The following is an 18,206-nucleotide window of genomic DNA, read 5'->3' on the forward strand; positions in this document are numbered from 1 at the left end:
CTCCATCAAGTGCTCTGCTGCACTATGGGGTTTTAATGAAAATACAAGGACCAGAGGGGTCATAGCTGAGACTTCATTCCTGGAATCCTGTTTCTGCTAATGCATAAAGGAATGTAAAACATTCATAGAGTGCATTGTGGAAAGAAAAATGGGGAATATAAGGGGGACAGGTGGCTCTTGACACCTGAACACGGCCTGTATCACAAGGCCAAGAGGGCTGAAGGTCCACAGTGTATCCTGCTGTGTCTCACAGTGACTTTTCAGTAAAGCTGAGCTCAGGCTGGGCATGGGCAGCACAAAGGGTTTGGGCTTGCTGAAATGGGGAAACTGGTGTTGGGGCTGGCATGGGGTGGGCAGGCTGTGCCAGCCGTGCCCTCCTGCTCCATCAAGATGCAGGAGATAGGGCTGTGGCCACACCAGGGTGCAAACATACATGCAGGCTCTTGCAGGCCCAGGCTTCCTGATGGGGATCTGCTGTACTCTTGTGTTCTTTTTTTTAATGAGAACTTCTTGTAATCGCCCCTATAAAACTGAGGGTGGGGAGCTGTTACTTATTAACGTCCACTGTTTCCAGGGAGCGTACAGCAGGGGATCTGTTGGGAGAATCAGGCTCAGATGGGCTGTAACATGCATTAGTGTGGCAGAGAGATGTGCATACACATGTACATGCATACAGATGGGTATGCACACACACATATGCACACCAATCGTCATACCAGGTCACAGATGCCACCACCAACCCACCATGTCCTGAGCTTTCTGCTGGTCCTTGAAGTTATTTGCACTGACCAGCCTGCAAAGCAGGAGCAATAGAAATGCAAAAGTCCTCTGTGATGATTAATGCATCATGTGTACAAAGAAGGTCTGTGGTGAACGGAGGCTGGAGCCGGGATTAATTGCATACCTTGAAGTGGAGAGATTTATGTAAGGAAACAGACTTGGCGGGCTGCCCTGCTCCAGGCTGTGTTTACCTGCCTGCGCCTCCACACCTGTCGTGCTGCAGCAGCAAAATATTATTTAATAACATTTGAAGGGAGATCTTAATAGCTGCACTCACTCCCCGCCTTGCCCCACCTCCATGAGTACTGCAATGGAGCCTGACCTCTCTACTTCAGCCCTTTAGGTGGGATTTGTGCTTGGCCAACCAGTTCAGGTGCCTATGACCATGAGGGTCTCTCCCAGCTGATTGGGCTCCAGCAGTTGGAAATACTGTTGTTTCCATGTGTGCCCATCCCTTAAGTTCTCCTGCACACTCAGCTTAGAATCACAGAATCAGTAGAATCAGTAGGGCTGGAAAAGACCACTAAGGTCATTTATTCCTATTGTCAGCCCATCCCCACCATGCCTGCTAACCACGTCCCTCAGTACCACAGCTACCCTTTGCTTGTCCCACTGAAAGGGGAGCTGGAGAGCTTGGGGTGTCCCTCAGCCCAAGCACCCAAATTACAAAGCTCAAAGCAGCCAGGGCTTTGCCCCAGGCAGGTCGAGGCTCCTGCGCTCCATGTAGGACCAACTACATGTGTATATATATGAGCAGCACAGTTCCAAATGTTCTTTGTGTCCATTCAAATAAGAGACAAATATTTAGTACAACCCAGCTCAGAAGTGCTCGAGGGCATCTCTTGAAAGGGATTTGGATATTAATTGCAGTCCGTTTGTTGATTTGCATGCTTATCAGCAAGGGACAAGACCAAATAGAGCCCGGAGAGTCTGGAATGGGAGCACTTAGGGATTTATTTCTTATCAGCAAAGCCCCTTGGTGATTATAAGCAAATGAGTGAGTGCTAAGGCCGGTTAGAGGAGGGAAAGGAGAAGTGCTTCCCAACTGCCAGAGCTTAGTCTCTCCAACCAGAACTGGGTAATGATAATGCCATTAAATGGTGCTGTAACCAATTAAGAAATCACTATCATCACTATTGGAAAGCAAGGACTGTACTTTGTGCTGCATTGGTCCAGCACATGCTGGGTGTCCTAAAGCCAACCAGGCACGAGCATGGCCAGGGAAGCATCCAATGCAGTTCTGTCTTCTGTACTAATTTCCCTGAGGCTTGACACTTTCTCTTCTCAAAGAAAACTTCCCACTAACCTAAGCCATCCCAAACCTTATTCCTTGTTTTGTGTTATTGGAGGAAAACATGGTGCTTGGGTATTTTTGTTGGATTCTTTTTCTTTTTTACCCCTGCAGAACAAACTTCAAAGGAGCAGTGGGGACCTCTCAATTTCCATAAGAAAAGAACAGGAGAGCTATCCTCCAGGGCCCCAGTGCATCCTGCCTCATTTCACAGATAACCTGGTGGGGTGAGGGGGGGGGGGCTCCGGAGGGGCACGGTGGCAGGAGGACAAGGTCCCCCAAGGTTAATCACAAACCACCCACCACATTCATCACAGGGGCTGATTGATGAGCACCACTAATCACTGCCTGGCGAGGCTGGAGGTGACGCAGGAGCTACAGGGATATGGAGGGCATGCCAGATGGATGCAGTGACACCTAGAGCCTATAGAGGATGTATATCATAGGGCTTTTTGTAGGGACACCTGTGCTTTGCCGTACAGACATGGAGACTGACAGGGGCAGGTCTCTCCAGCCCTTGGAAAGCTCCCCAGCTTTCAGAAGGGACCAGGTTGTGGGATTCTGGCAGGAGGAAGGCTTGGGAGAGGTGGTGTTGGATTTGTCTCACAGCCAGAAGGCAACTGATAGAGTTTCCATTCTCTTTATGAACTGAAACCTGTTTGAGTTTCCTATAGGAACAATCTAGGCAGCAAAAGTCACCCAAGTGAGGTCAGATGAGGACCTGATGCATTTACAGACTGGCTACCTGTGCATTTCCTACAATTTCCAACAACACAATACACATTTTCTTTTACTCTGGTTCTAGCTGATGCTCAGACTTCCTGACAGGCTCTGCCCATAGTAATGAAATTTGCATCGGTGTTAACTATCTGGATGCAAATGACAGCAAGGACCGTGATGTGCTGTGATTTAACCTCTGTGTTACAGGTGCAATCAATGCTTTCCACTGACAACTCATGAACCTTCCTCAGGTGGCCATGCCAGCAGGCTTCCTACTGTGGATTTCTCCCACTGCTTCCAATGTGGGCTGCAGAGCAGCTTAAGGACATAGGAAATGGTAACGTTTTCAAATTTGGCTCCTGCAGTGCCAAACACAGAATGATTTGAATCCTACGTGACTGTTTGGACATGAACAAAGTGCTGCCCAGTTTTCTCTGGATGCAATTATTACCACTTAAAGGTGCAGGTTTTTCAGCCAGGGATTGAGACCGTGGACTTATTTTTTTTTTCTATTAGATCTGTGTTGTGGAACAGGTACAGAGAATATCAGCAACAAAGAATGGTTTGTTTCTGGTACAGCCTCATACATTTCAACAGGCTTGACATTAAAGCCATTGAGAGCTATGTCAGTCTGGACTACAGTGAACTTTGGGCTGAATGTGTGCGCTTTCAGAGGTGACTTCTTCAATAGAAGTGCTTCAGCCTCCCATAGCACTCAAGTATATAGGGCAGGAGGCAACTCATCAACCCGTGACCACCTAAACTGGCTACAAGTGATGAATCCGCTCACCACAGACCCACCTACAGCCTCCAGGAGGGATGGGCATCACCCAGGGGCACTGGATCCCTTGTCAAATAGTCATCCTGCAGCAAGCAGAAAGACCACTTCAGTCTCTGTGGGCTATTAACACCAATGACTAGTCAAGTGACTAACTTGGAGCAGACACCACACTCTGGAATGGCCGAAGGGGGATGTTTGTTCTGGATTTTTATCATCTCCTGCCACACCTAGGAGTGCCTCTTCCACCAGAGGTAGTTAATTTTGGGATGGAGTTTCTGCAACATCCACTCAGTTAAAGTGCATGCCATCATTGCCAAATTTCAGTGGGGCTGAGCACTGACAGCTCAGTGCACATTTCATGGGGGTCTGTGGAAAGCTTCAGCTCTACCCTTGATGAACTGGGACAACCAACACCTTTTTACCATCACCACTTCACTTCTACTTCTGAATATTATTCCTGCCTGATGAAAGCTGAGTGCTGAACCAAACCACCAGGACAAGGGTGGGATGGGCATCTCAGAGCGGGCGGCTTCTTGTGAAAGAATGGTCCTTGGGCCTGGAAACGTATCTAAGTCAGGGTTGTTTTGCTATCCTGGGTGCATGTTTCAACGGCAACATTATTGTAAAACAGCTTTGTGTTTACTTTGTGTACAGAAAAGATAAAATCAGCATTTATATGCAAACATGAACCAACAAGGAATTTCAAAATCCTGCCATTTCACTCCTCTGAGGAGGAGAGCCAGGGTTATTGTGTAACCAGAAACATCTGAAAGCAGGGGATTTTCTGGGTCTACATTCAATTTAGATTGTAAGAGGCTAATTTAGGATCTGACTGTATCACCTTGAGCAGCCAAAAAAGTATTTGAAATGAACAGACAAGGACTTTGGGGTGGAGAGGTCTCCTCTGTTTTGGACAGCATCAAGCACACAGAATGAAGGCTTTTGGATTTCATAGGTTACGGGCTGTATCATGTCTCTGTGCTTTTGGATTGCTCAGGGACACATGCAGGCTTGGAAAAACAGCCACGCTCTCTTTTGGGGCAAAATTTGCAATATCTCTCTGAATCACTCCACCCCAACTTACTGTAGGGCATTGGGCAAGTGAACCCACCCCTGAGCACACGCTACCCTCTTACACTGTCCCCATTATCATGCCATCATTGCATTGCTGGGGCAGGTTGGGTGGCACATCTGTCCTACCCTATTCCTTGCCTCGCTCCCCATGGGGTTTATTTACATCAGGATGAAACGAAGGAGGTAGGAAAGGCTGCCCTTGGGGATGGCTGCAAAAGGGGACATTGTGTCTCCGGGGATGGAGCGGAAAGGCCTGGGGGATACAGGGCACTTTGATGCCATCTGGATGAAAGAAGGGATGGGGGGGAGAGGAGGGGTGACATCAAAACCCAAAATGCAACAAAACCTCTTCCAGCTGGGACACAATCAGGACAGTCCCTTTATTTAGATGGATAGGGCTCAGCCCAATGCATGGCAGCCTGAGGCCATCCTGCCCCGTCCTCATCCTCCTTGCCTCTCACTTTCTTTACTTCTTTCCATTTTCTTCCCTTCCTTTGCACCCCCTTCTGCCTTCCACCTCCCAGTTCTACCTCTTTTTTTTCCAAGAAAAAAAGCAGAGTTGGACAAGATGTAACATTAATTTAAAGGTGGGCTGGGGGGATATTGAAAGCAGCAGAACAGAGGAAAAAGGTCTTTGTAGGGGGCAGGACATGCTTAGGGCTATTCTGCTGGATGGATCCCATTCCATGCTGCTTTAGGAATGTAAATTCAGAACACCCAATCTACCCTAGTGGCTGAGGTAGTTTTAGGGTTATGCATCCCACCACTTGCATGCATCCCACCACTTCTCTGCAGCTGTCCCCAGCTCTGCTCTGCTGGGGGAAATTATTGCCACTGGAAAGGCTGTGCTGTTAGAGTCCATTGCACGAAGCAAGTCCCAGCTTTAAAATTCCCGATGTTTCCAGACCCTCGGTAAAGAATGATGTCCAAAGTCCTCATATCTTGAGTCATAGAATCATAGGATCATCTAGATTGGAAAAGACCTTAAGGATCATCAGGTTCAACCAACAGATCTGATCCTTGCACCTTGGAGGAGCAGCTGTAGTAGTGAGCTAAAGGGATTGGTTTATGGGTACCCCATTGCTGACGCAGTCTCTGTGGCAGGACCACCTCCTCTTGCTGGGCTGCAGGAGCACAGGATGCAGCTGTGTGTGGTGCCTGATGCAGAGCAAGCTTGGAGCTGTTGAGCATCCTCTGCTCAAAAATAAATTCTCCATTCAGACCATAAATTATCAGGGGAAAGCAAGCAGCAGCAAATTCCCCACTCTATTCTCAATAAATAACTTAGTCAATTCTGGCAAACTCATTGTTTCCATATTGCTCAGAACTTAGTGGGAACCTTATTACTGGTTACTGTATGGCATACAGTGATGCTACCGAGGGGAGGATACCGTATTGCAATGGTGATGATGCTTCATCAGGGAGTGAGGAAATAAGGCTGAAAAGGCAGGAAGGGGCTGTTCAGTTCACTTGCACCCAAAAGCCAGCAAAAGCAAACAGTTTGCAGGCAGTTTCCCACACCAAGTCCATCTGCCCTTCTGGCATTCCGGGTGCCACCAAGGATCCTAACCCCACAGTACAGTCCAACCAGCCATGTGATATGTAGGACATGGATACTAGCCTTGCTCTCTCCACCTGATTTTACAGCAAAGAGGTGGTTCATCATGATTTCTGCTATACTTGAAAGGTGTGTGATTTTCTTTAACAGCAAGACTTGCCTGCTGGCAACTATTAGCCCCCTCCAGCATCATAAACAGAGTCATATTCAGCTTACACCACTTCTGAACTTGGCTTAGGTGCTCTTTTTCTGCTTGTACATCACTGTTTTCAACTCCAGTCTGCACTGGTTTGAAGTTATTACTGTCTGGTGGTTGGGGTTTTTTGGTGGTGCGTGCATCCTAAATGAGCTTTGTGGTCTCCCCACTTCAAAAGCCTCTCTGCTCTCACCTCTGTTTACTGACTGTCCTGCAATGAGACCAAAGACCGAAGGGTATAAACTACCCCTGTGCTGCCCTAGATCTCTGTAGCATGTGAAGATGCAGTGGTGGGACAGCCATCAATGCTGCTAGGGAGGGTTTGGGGGCATTGGGCAAGGAGTCAGTATAGACCATCCTTGTTTCCATTCAAATCAGACCCAAATGCAGCATGTGTTGCACACTTTGCTCTGGTGCCACATGTCTCCTGGGCCAGAATAAGAGATAGGGATAAATGCAGAGCCCCTTCAGCTGGGAATGGCACACAGGTGCTTCACCAAAGGAAGCAGGTGCTTGCACTCAAACCAGTTGGCTTCCATTTAATATAAGCAAGCCCTTGGTGCAGTCAAGCTGGTGTTGAGAACTAGAGGGAGGTCTCTATGTGTTGGTAAGAGGACTATTATGTTTGTGCATTCTTCTATACTGAGTTTTATTTGTCTAGTAGGTTTCATCTGTTCTTTGCAAGTATAGCTTTACTATAGGGACTGGGGCTCCTTTGTGAAGTCTTGGAGGAGCTGTATGTATGAAATGGGGAAATGACAAGAAGAGAGAATGTGTGAAGTATTACAACACTTCCTTCTATATCTAATATCTTGACAAAATCTATTTCTTTAAAGTAAAAAAAAACAAAACAACAAACCTTGAAGTGTTTTGCTCTAAAGCAAGATATTTGCTGTGTTATAAAAGTGTCAACATCTCACTTACAAGCTGGCCATTCTTTCGGCAGTGGCTTTAACAGAAAATTCCCCTTGGGGCTATCATGCTTCTCTGTGTTGGTTTTTCTTCCCCTTTGTAAAAAAATAGAAAGCCAAACAACTTAAAAAGCAAGCACAGTTTACTGGGTCTGGTGACTGGGTAACCATTGTACTGGAGGTTTAAAGCAGTGGGGATGAGGCCAGGAGATGAAAGGGGGTAGAAAGAAGGCAGGCTTTTGCTGCAGTAAGCTGGATGTTCTGAGGTCTGAGCTTTTAGCACTGCCCTGGTTCTGTTGGCCAACCATCCTATTATAAGAAGTTTCTTCTTTTCTACTCTCTATGCCTCTGATCCTACCAAGGTCTACCCATAAAAAGAAAAAAAGCATTTATGGGGTTGAGGGTCAAATGTGTTTCGTTTCCTGCTGTCTGCGTGCCAAGTGAAGGACGAGCTGACTGAAGTCAGCAGGGCTATCCTAATGCTTCAAATCACGCTCCTTTCTGTATCTACCAATGCTGATCATATCCTCTTACGTATGTTTATCTACATGACTGTTTCTTCTCCACTGTAGGTCAACACTGATACCTTGGGCACATACTGAGTATTTCTTTTGGGTTCTTGCCTACTGGTGCTGGAGCAGCCCATCCGCCTGGGCTTTTCCAGAGGATAATGCTTTTGGTGATGCTCCTAGCAGGTACAAAGTGATCCCTCTCTAGAAGCTTAGCCCTTGTTCGGGCTAGTTTTCTGTTCTTGTGATTGTGTTTCAGTGTAGACTTAAACTTCCTCCATGACTATTGGGGGAGAGGGGTCATCTTCAGACCTTGGGCAGAGAAGCAGTAACTCCTCCAAACAGCAGGCTCCAGGGAAGGATAGCCATGGAGCTAAGCCTCGAGCAGCCATGAGGAGGAGGAGCACCATTTAACCCCTGCAGTGAAATTAAGTGTGCTTTGTTGAAAGAAGGTGCTGGGTAAAACAAGTGGAACTTTCACCTGAGTACCTCAAAATGCTAACAGGGGAGGTGGTTGAAAACAGAAGGGTTATTTAAGCCTGAGGAAGGGGCTGCCCATCCTAATGTGGTCCTACAACTTATTTCCACTTCATCAGTGCATCTGTGATGTGGGAACTGCTGTGTAGGAAGATGGGAAGGTAGAGCCCTTCCGGTGGTGTGTGAGGTGGGCTGGGGGCAGGTTAACAAGCAATTTACAAACACCAAAGACCACACGGAGGAGGCCAGCAGCAGTGGGTCTGAGCAGCTGGAGCTGTGAGCAAACTGCTCAGGTCTGGTTTCCTCACTGGTTTTGTACATGTGTGGCTATGTCAATAGGTGTAAACATGAGGCTTGCAGAAGTGTTTTGTAGCTGCATGCTGACAAGCCTGTGCTCCCTGGTGACCCTAGCTTGCTGCTGCCTACTCTTCCCCACTAATTCTAAGGATTCCTCAGCATAATTCTTCTGTCTGACCCTCCTGCAACTCTGGGCCTGAGAGCTGGGTTTGTGACTTGCTTGGAACTTCTTTTGGGGCACTGAATTCCTAGCTATATCCTTTAACAGAAATGATGTGTTCATGAAGACTCAGCACAGGTGACTCTCATGGGCAGAGGGCTCTTGTCCCCATGCCTTCACTCTGACAGTTTGCACGTATGGAGCAGGGAGGCCCAGAGGTGATCATATTGAATCCCTTATCTTAAAACCAGTATCACTGAACTGACAACTGTTTGTGGCTAACTTCTTTCTAACAGTGTTACAGTTGATGCCACTCTCATGTTGCAGCAACAGTAGCTTGGGTGATCTGCTGACCCTTGTAGGGGATGCTGGGAGTGACTTGTCTTGAAGCCAAACGTTGCTTTTGGAAATACTGAATAAATCAGTGCTTCTGAGGAAGGGAAACAGCTGCCAAGCTATAGTAAAATCATAAATACAAATGCCTTCTGCTGGAATGGGACACTTGTGAAGGCAAACACAGTAGTCCTGCTTTCTAATTCGCTTGGAGAGGGGGTAAGCCATTGGGTCAGGCTGAGAATAAGCACATGGGATCTGCATGAGGTTTGACCTCAAAGCTCTTTTCCAGCCTAAATGATGTTATGTCTGACTGCATTTTAGAGGTACTCTGTGAAGATGAAGCCCTTAAGCCAACACCAGGAAAAGATCACTTGTTTCTCCCACCCCAATGAGGTGTTCCAAGTGCAGCGGATGGGTCAAGCTCAGGCCAGTTGACAGCCTCCCTCTCACCTCAGGGACTGCTGGTAAGCTGCATGGAGGAGAACCTCAGCAAGAAATCCATTGAGCACTTTGATTCCCAGGGCCTTCCCAAGGGACAGCTTGTTACAGCAGCCTTGGTTAGGGAACAGGCCATAAGCACAACAGCTGTTCCTTAGTACAGTTCCTTGCCTGCAGCTCCCAATGCTATTCTGCTGTTAGAGCCTGCATTTTCACTCAGTATTTTATTTTTTTTTTTGCTGTTGAGATGGCATTTTGTATGTGGAATACGTTTATAGATCTGATTACAAAGCACCCACTGTAATTACTGAATCTGGGACTTCAGAGTGATTGTACCTCTCAAAATTTAGTGGGGAAAATTACATCTTCCCATTACTTAAGGTTTATACATACAGTTTCTGTAAAGTGGGTCAATTTTAATAACCCATTCTATCTTATTTTAGCTCAGCAAATTCTACAGACCAGCCTGTTTCACTCCACTAATAGCATTCACTGAAGGTGTTGAAGGGGGAAGCGACAGTCTCTGCCATAAGTTTCCATGCTCTTGTGGTGGTGTTTGAGCTCACAGCAACAGAAAGGAGCTGCCAGCGCTGGAGCCACTTGTTTCTCCTGTCCAGCCCATATCTGCAAAGTGGGTAGCACTGCAAGTAGTAGTAAGCAAGTATGACATGATGCTTTGCTGTTCCTCATTCCCTTTAGTGTGTGGATACAACCCAGAGCACTGACTGATGCCCTCAGGCAGGCGTTAACTTGGTAGACGCATACACCTTGCTGCCAAGAAACCATTTATAAATAGATTTTATTTATAAAGTCAATTTACATAAAATATGATACTCTTTTTAAAAACTGCATATGTACGACTTAAGAAATCCTAGCAAGTGCATACAAAAATGCCTTCAATGCATTTAAAAAACAAAACAACAACAACAACAACAAAAAACCAACAACAAAACAACTTCAGTTTTCAGAGAAGTGAACCTTCACACCAGGCAGAGTCAGACACCACAGTGAGACGCAACAGAACTTTGCAGTCCTTTAGTAAAGTGTCTGGGGAAAGAAAAACAAACAAACCCTTTCATCTAAACGGTGTGTATTCCCCAAACATTCCAGCTGGCAGTGTTCAAGAACAAGGGAATTGGACTGAAAATAGAGTTACCTCCTTACCCCTTTTCCCTAAGGTTTCTCCTACAAAAATAAGTCTTCATACACCACTGTTCCCATAGGCAGTTCAAGTTGCATACAAAATAGAATCTGACATTATAAAAAATTCCCTCCCCCTCCAGAAACAAGGAAGCATCAAGTAGTTTCCATTTCTTTTTTCCACCCTTTCCAAAGGCCGATGGGAAGTAGCTGCAAGGGGATGCGTGGCCATTCTCTGGAGTGGGTGAAAACCTTGTCTATCAGCAGCCCCGGAGCAGACATTGGAGCTGTGACACCATTGCACTTCAGCTTGGCGTGAGCTTGGAGCCCAGCAAGGAAAGCAGCCAGGAGGAACTTGAGAATTTCTGCAGGAGATTTATTTTGGAGGGTACTGCTGGCTGCTGTGGAAGACCATAGGAATCGAGGTATGGCTGTGGAGAGATTGTAAAAACCCATGTATACTCCTCTTCAGCTCCCACTTGTTACCCCAGCCCCATGACCACTGCATCCATCCTATCAGCCACCTCAACACTACCACCAGCCACCCCAATGCCTTTGGCAACCCCACTGGCCACCCAAATCCCCATTGGCAACCCCAACCTGATCATCAATCCCACTAGCCATCCCAATCCTATCAGCCATATCAAACCTGTTGGCCACCTCAGCCCCTCATTGTCAATCTCATCAGCCACCCCAACCCCACCGGTCACTCAACCCCATCAGCTCCCCCACCAGCTACCTCAACCTCATTGAATTATGCAACCTCATGATCATTCAACTGCCATTGGACAACCCAACCCTACCGGCAATCCCAATGGTTATCTGACCCCGTTGGCCACCCCAACCCTACCAACAATCCCACTGACCACTTCAACTCTATGAGCCCCCAAGCATAAAGGGCTGGGGAGCAGTAGTACCCCAAGCCCACCTCACCTCCTGCTAGCTCAGTAGCTCCCAAGCCAGCTGGTGAAATCCAGCAGCTCCTGCTCCTCAGGGCTGAGCACCGGCTCGTAGCCGCTCTCCTCGGAGGAACAAGGTGATGCAGAGGAATAGCCGCTACCTCCGCCGCTTTCCCCGACGGCCGCTCGCCCCGCAGAGCGGCCCGCTCGACCGTCGGGGAACGCAGCGGCGGCGTCGTGCTCGTCGAGGAGCCGCTGCAGGGCTCGGATGTACTCGACGGCGGAGCGCAGCGTCTCCACCTTGCTCAGCTTCTTACTGGCGGTCCCGTGGGGGACATGCTGCCTTAGAGCGGCGAAACCCAGGTTGACCAACCTCACGCGGTTGCGCTCCCGTTCGTTGCGCCGGGCCACGGCCGCAGCCGCGGTGCCGCCGCCCGAGAGGGAGGCGAAGGCCAAGCGGCGTTTGCAACGCAGCAGCTCCGGAGAGGCGGGGCGGCGGCGGCAGCGTGAAGCGGCTGCGGGGGGCGGCGGCGGGGCACCGCCGTTCATCGCCGAGGGGCCACGGCGGCGGGGACGGGGAGCGCGGCAGCGCCGGGAGAGGTTGGGGAACGGGAGAGGAAAGGTGAACGGAGATGGCAAAAAGGAACAATAATTATAACTGAAAAAGAAAAACAGAAGCCAAAGTACCTGCGAGATGGGAATAAAGGGAAGAAAACAAAAGAAGCAAAATGCGGGTAAGATGTGAAGGAAAGAGCGTAGAAAGAGAAAAGATTGCAAGTGAGATTAAAGAATGCAATAAGGATGCAGGAAGCACGAGTTGGGCGCTGAAAAAACGTCGGATGCAACGAAAGAACACAAATAAAAGTGGGAGTGCAATGCAAATGAAACGGGAGTTAAAAAAAAAACGCAAATAAAAAATAAATTAAAAAAATAAAGTTTAAAAAAAATATATATATATACAAAAGAAGGGAGGGAGGAGGGGGGGGGAAAGTGGGAAACGAACCCAACACAAACAGAAATCCCTATCGCAGAGCGCGGGGGCCGCTCAGCTCAGCTCAGCTCAGCCCACCCCCAGCTCCTTCCCAGCCCCGCTCCGCGTCTCTGCTGCGGCCGCTTGCCCCGCTCGCTGCTTATCAACGCCGCCGCCGCCGCTCGCGAACCCCCGCGGCCGCACGCGCCGCGCACCACCCAACCCCCCCAAACCCCCCGCTTCGACGTTCCGGGGCGCTGCACCGAGCCGCCGGTGGGGGGGGGGGGGGATTAACACCCCTCCCTTTCAACCTCCCCCCCCCCCCATCCTCCCCACGGCTCGCGGTTGGCTTTATTTATTCAAATAGCCGGTTTCTTGCAGCCCGCTCCCCGAGGTGCGGCACCCTCGCGCTCCGCCTCCCCCCCCCCTTCCATCACCTCCCCGCTCCACACCGACAAAGCTGCCCTCACCCTCAGGCACCTGAGTCGGAGGGAAGGAGCGCAGCCCGCTACGATCCTCCGCACCGCCGCCACCCCGCTTTCCCCAGCGGACCCCGCGGTGTTTTGACCCCCCCAACATCCCATCCCAGTCCGTTTGTACACGGGGCGCTGCGGATCCCCTCCCGGCGGCGGCCGTCGGAGCGTTGTGCGGGATTATGGGGCCCCCTAGCGCGGAACTCTGCCCTGTGCTGCCGCTACCTTCGGTTTCCTTCGGCTTCCTGCCGCGGCCGCTCTGGGGGGCACCTCCGGAACCTGCAGCCGAGGGGCTTTGTAAGAGGGCAGTGAGGAGAGAGTGGTGTCACGCTTTTTCCTGTGCAACGCGTTTTCTCTTGCGTATCTTTGCTCTGCAAGATGCATCTTCCTTCCTTTTCCCACCCATCTCTTCGTTCTGTTTTTGTTTTTTTTTGTTCTACTGCAGCTGCTGTTGTGGGACGGTTTTATCTCTTCCCCCGTTCTTTGACATATGGGAGGGCTGCAGCTATTTCCCACTGCACTGCTTCACCCTGACTCCGAAGCTGCGGATTGTTCAGGTATCAGGCACCGAGTCACTCTTTGGCCAGGTTGCTCTTCAGACTTCTTTGCCATTTTAACATCAGGAAAGATGCACCCTGCAAGCTCTGAAGCACAAAGCCATGCAGAAGGTATCCCTGGACTTGGCACTGTCCTCCCCAGGTCTGCATTTTTGTGCTATTCCATATACGCAGCTTCTATGGCCACCTCAACCCCATTGGGCACTCAGCTCCCACAGCCACCTCAACCCCATGGCCACTCAACTGCATGGGACACCTCAACAACCCCATTGGCCACTCCAAATATTTTGTCCTCTCAACTCTCATGGACACCCCAACCCCATGGTCACTCAACTACATGGGACACCCCAACCCCATGGCCACTCAATTACATGGGGCACCTCAACCCCATTGGCTACATCAATACCCCCCATGGCCACTCAGCTCCATGGCCAACCCAACCCCGTGAGCACCGCAAGCACCAAGGATTGGAAGAAGGAGTACCCCAAGCCCACCACACCACCCAGCAGCTCAGTAGCTCCCACTCAGAGATAAGCAATGGCTCACAGCCATTCTCATAGCCTGCTCCTACAGCTGTGAATTTGTGGTTGGGGGGCGTGGGGGGAATTGGGGTGAGAAGAAAGGAGGGAGGGACAATGTATGTGTGTGGGGGGGGGAGAAAACTGGGTATTTTGACACTGGCTTTTGCTTGAAAAGTTTCCGAAACACTGTGAGGAGCCCGTTGCTTGGGGCAGGAGTTAACAGAGTGCAGGAGGAGGAGGAACTGCACTTCCCGAGAGGCCCCACTGCGGCTGTGCCTCCTCCGGTGCCTTATCAGGAGCTGGGGGGACCAACAGGCAGCCCCACAGGGACATGGGGCTGAGGCACGGGATGAGGAGCACCAAGTGCCAGCTGATTGCTGCCAGCCTCTGTGTCATGGTAAGTGTGCAGCTTTGGGGGATGATGTCTGAAAAAATTGGGGTGAGGAGGAGGATGGCTGCTTTAAGCACTTGGAGAAGGGCAGCTTTCCCACGTTCTGTTTTTTGGGGTGTGGAAGGGTGAGCAGAATGAGCTGCTGGAGTTATCACAGGGCTGCGTAGTTATCACTGGCCACCAGCACCGTTCCCCGAGCTGATAGACTTCTGGTTTGCTGGGGCTACTGCTCTGCCACCACCACTTCGCAGCCTGAAAGAGAAAGGAAAGCAAAACGGGTGTTTTTCAGCAATGGAAGATGTTTACTTCTGTGTTTAGGGGTCTAAACAAGAGTCCTGGTGTCATTCTGTTTGCTTTTGGGAGGGTGGTCACCAGTAGTGGGATGGGTGAGGATGTGAAAATGCAGCGCTCTGATGGGAGTGTGGCTGATGGAGTCCACTCTGATGGGGTTGAGTGGCCATGAGGATGGGGTGGCCAATGGGGGTGAGTGGCCAATGGGGTTGGGGTGACCATGAGGTTGAGGTGGCCATTAGGGTTAGGATCTGCCTGCAAGGCAAAAGCAGTCCTGAGGAGCTTCTGGAGCAAATGTAATGGGAGCTTCCTGATGCTTCAAGGGAAGTTCAGGAGAAACCACACTGCTGATGGGAAAAATATGAACATTGGGAATGCTTCTCCTGGGCACTTTTGAACTGTGCCAGGAGTGCAGTGTTACTGCTCTGGGGGCCCACTGAGGCCGGTGAGTGTGCATTGAGATAGGCAGTAATGCACAGCATGAAGGATCTGTAGGTGTCATGAATTTGATTATTGGTAAGCAGAAATCGCTGCAGTTTGGAAGCACTTAGTCTAGGAAATGATCATTTTAGTGTGTGTCCAGAGTTTGTCCTTTTAATTGCATCGGGGAGCACGTGCATGCTGTTGGACACTGAGTCTGTATGCTTCTCAATGGTACCTTGATATCTTGTAACTCTCTTGATGCCAACCTTCCCCTCCAGCTGCTGGGGCTGTCCATTGCTACACTGAGCACAGTCACTCGCTATGGGCTTCACTTCTCCATCATCAGCAACGTCGCCCTCGAGAGCAGCTCCTACCGGGCCATCCATCATACAGGTACAGCACACCATTGGAGAACAAAATGACTGGGCAGGGAAGGCGCTCTGAGGCTAAAACCATCAACCCCACTGGCCACCCCAACCCCATGGCCACTCAGCCCCATCAGATTGGACACTATCACCTGTGTCCTACTGTTTTCTATTGGGCTCAGACGCATGTAGCATCTCCTCATTATTCCTAGCCCAGGTTGTAGCCTTGTCTGCACAGCTCAGCCCAGCCATGCCCTGTGGTGCTGGGAGGAAGCCAGTGGTGGGTGCTGCAGGAGATAGCTGTACAGAGAGCCTCGATAGGGCATCTGCTGCAGGCAGCATCCTGCCTGGGGGCAGTCTTATCTAAGGGTGAGATATGAGGCAGCTCAGAGTGCCTGGTTCTGCAGCAGCCCCCATCCTGCGGAGCAGGTGGGGGATGATAGATCTCTCAAAAACCATTCCAGTCCTGCAATGTGCTCTTTTTATACCACCTCCCCCAGAATCACTTATTTTTTTTTATGTCTTCCCTCCAGCTTTCTACGTCGGCGTCTTCCTCAGCATGACCCTGATCCTCGCAGCCCTGCTGAGCGCGGTCGCCACTGTGCGGGAGTCGCGGTGCCTCACGGTCACGGTTCGTACCATGTCCCCCCACGTCCCCCCCCTTCGCCCCCCACCTCCCCATGCAGCCCGGCCCTGAGCCGCCGCGCTGAGCCGCTAGGTGGAGCTCGGGGCTCGGCGCAGAGATCTGCGCGCTGATGGGCGGCGGAACCGTACACTCACGGAGTGGCTCGGGTTGAAGACCTTAAAGCATTCTAAGCTTCAGCTCCTGCCCCTACCAGATCAGGCTGCCCAGGGCTCCATCCAACCCGGCCTTGAGCCCTTCCAGGGATGGGGTACTCACAGCTCTCTGGGCAGCTGTGCCACGGCCTCACTGCCTTCTGAGTAAAGAATTTCTTCCTAACATATCACCTAAATCTCAATTTTAGCCAAAAACCACACCCCCTCATCCTATTGCTATGTGCTGGTTGCTGTTGAGTAACCAAGGATAAAGATGAAGGATGATAAAATACCGTGTTCCAAAATCCTGGACTATTATCCCCCAAGCTCCTCTTAAACAAGAAGAACAGCGACAGCTTTATTGACTCTCCTCCAGCTGCAGTTTTGTCTGGTGATACGTGGTGCAATGCTGAACATAAACATCCTGCAGTTCTCATGGCCCCTGAAGGCCATGTCACCATTGTAGGGGAGGAAGAGGAAGGAAAAGGGCAATTTTGGTAGTGCTACTCATACAGAAGGAGTTTGTCTGTTTATCCTTGCAATGAGTGCTGGCTGGGCAGGGAGAGAGCAGGGAAAATGTGCCAGCATATAGCATGGGCTGTTTGCTTCACTGTCCCCAGGTGTGTGATTGTAGGCAAGCGCTGCAAGGGACCCTGACAACACAGCAGCACACTGTGCATCTTGCTTTAGCCGTGAATCCATCTCCTCATGGTGCTGCAAGGCATCCGAGTGCCAGCGCTCCCAGGAGCAGGCAGAGCTGAGGGTGGGATCCTCCTGAGGATGGGCTGCAGCTCGTGTTTGCCACACAGAAAGGCTGGGAATGAGGTCATGGACAGAAGAGGGACTGATGGCTGAGGGTGATGATGGGGTGGGAGGGCTCTGTCCTCCTCCTCCACGAACCCCTCTGCATTTTGCATGCAGGCTGTGCGCTACCTTTTCATTCCTTTTTGTTGGGTTTTGTTTTTGTTTTTTCTTTTCTTTCTGTTTTGCCTTATTCTTCTTCCTCCAAATGCCTTCTAATGTAATTACAAAGTTGCGCTTCCAAAAGCCTTTTGGTTGGCAAGAGGAGAGAACAGCCCATAATTCATTTATGAGATGCTCTGGGAGCCATGTAATTGCTTTACACTGGCTGCAGGCTCCCAAGGGGCCTCTCTCTGCTCCCAGAGCCGCAGGCAGAAAGGAATGGAGAGCACACACTGGAGGGCGGAGGTGGAGTTGAGCCACAGACTGTGATAGTGCAAGTGCTGGAAGGATGAGAGAGCCAGGGGAAGAAATAGTGGCGACACATCAATGCTGTCCAGGTTCAAATGGGAGATCTTTCCCATTGCTGTCAGTGGGGATTTTCAACCTGTCTTAATTTTCTGGTTTCTCAAGCCTTATTTTGATCTAAAATCAGGTGAAAGTTTTGACTTTCCTATGCAGTTTGTTTGGGGTTTCGTTTGAGGCAGCAAAATGCATGGGCTGGTTCCAGTGAGGAGCAATCTGATTATTCATCTTGCTGGCACTTTTGCTTTCATTTCCAGGATTTGATGTAACACATTTTCCTTTCTTGCAGTATGTGGAAGTTTGTGGGCTTCTTTCTTACTTTTTTTTTCTTCTTTCTGTTTTTTTCTTATGAAAACCATACCTCTTAAGCAAAAGTTACTCTTCTTTATTCCATTAAGCTTGAATTTGATAAACTTTTGTGAATGGTGTCATGGTTTAATAATTTTGTAACTTTTGCTATCAGTATTCCACATCATAACATCATATTAAGCATGAATAATTTTACTGAATCTGCAACTTACAGAAGAAGACTACATCTCCCAGGGAACAACACGATAGGTCACGGGACCTGGACTCTATATTAACTCTGTCGCAGAACAGACTGA

General features: G+C 49.7%; 2 protein-coding genes and 1 long non-coding RNA gene across 5 annotated transcripts in view; 2 read left to right on the forward strand and 1 right to left on the reverse strand.

The window, feature by feature from the left end:
• The first annotated feature begins 7,911 nt into the window (after positions 1-7,911).
• LOC107314560 lies at positions 7,912-10,455 on the forward strand. Its single transcript, XR_001555499.1, has 3 exons — positions 7,912-8,006; positions 9,412-9,554; positions 9,972-10,455. It is a non-coding gene; the product is annotated as an uncharacterized LOC107314560 (long non-coding RNA).
• ASCL2 (achaete-scute family bHLH transcription factor 2) lies at positions 10,311-12,692 on the reverse strand. Its single transcript, XM_015863901.2, has 2 exons — positions 11,602-12,692; positions 10,311-11,099 (listed from the first exon to the last, which is right to left on the reverse strand). Exon 1 carries the CDS (start codon positions 12,114-12,116, stop codon positions 11,613-11,615), a length of 504 nt encoding a protein of 167 aa, XP_015719387.1. The 5' UTR covers positions 12,117-12,692; the 3' UTR covers positions 10,311-11,099; positions 11,602-11,612.
• A 1,536-nt stretch (positions 12,693-14,228) lies between these two features.
• Positions 14,229-18,206, forward strand: part of TSPAN32 (tetraspanin 32) — a 25,197-nt gene continuing 21,219 nt past the window's right edge. The window contains exons 1-3 of one of the 3 annotated variants that reach the window (XM_032444736.1): positions 14,229-14,485; positions 15,472-15,586; positions 16,092-16,189. In XM_032444736.1, the coding sequence (XP_032300627.1) occupies positions 14,420-14,485; positions 15,472-15,586; positions 16,092-16,189 (279 nt within the window). In that variant the 5' untranslated portion in view covers positions 14,229-14,419. The remainder of the gene's footprint in view (positions 14,486-15,471; positions 15,587-16,091; positions 16,190-18,206) is intronic. The other 2 variants (XM_032444734.1, XM_032444735.1) reach the window with 2 other exon arrangements.

The sequence above is a fragment of the Coturnix japonica genome, chromosome 5, assembly GCF_001577835.2.
Source record: "Coturnix japonica isolate 7356 chromosome 5, Coturnix japonica 2.1, whole genome shotgun sequence".
NCBI classification, from domain to species: domain Eukaryota; kingdom Metazoa; phylum Chordata; class Aves; order Galliformes; family Phasianidae; genus Coturnix; species Coturnix japonica.

Coding starts and splice junctions, on each gene's coding strand:
- ASCL2 (XM_015863901.2), bottom strand. CDS start 12,116: ATGAACGGCGGTGCCCCGCCGCCGCCCCCCGCAGCCGCTTCACGCTGC.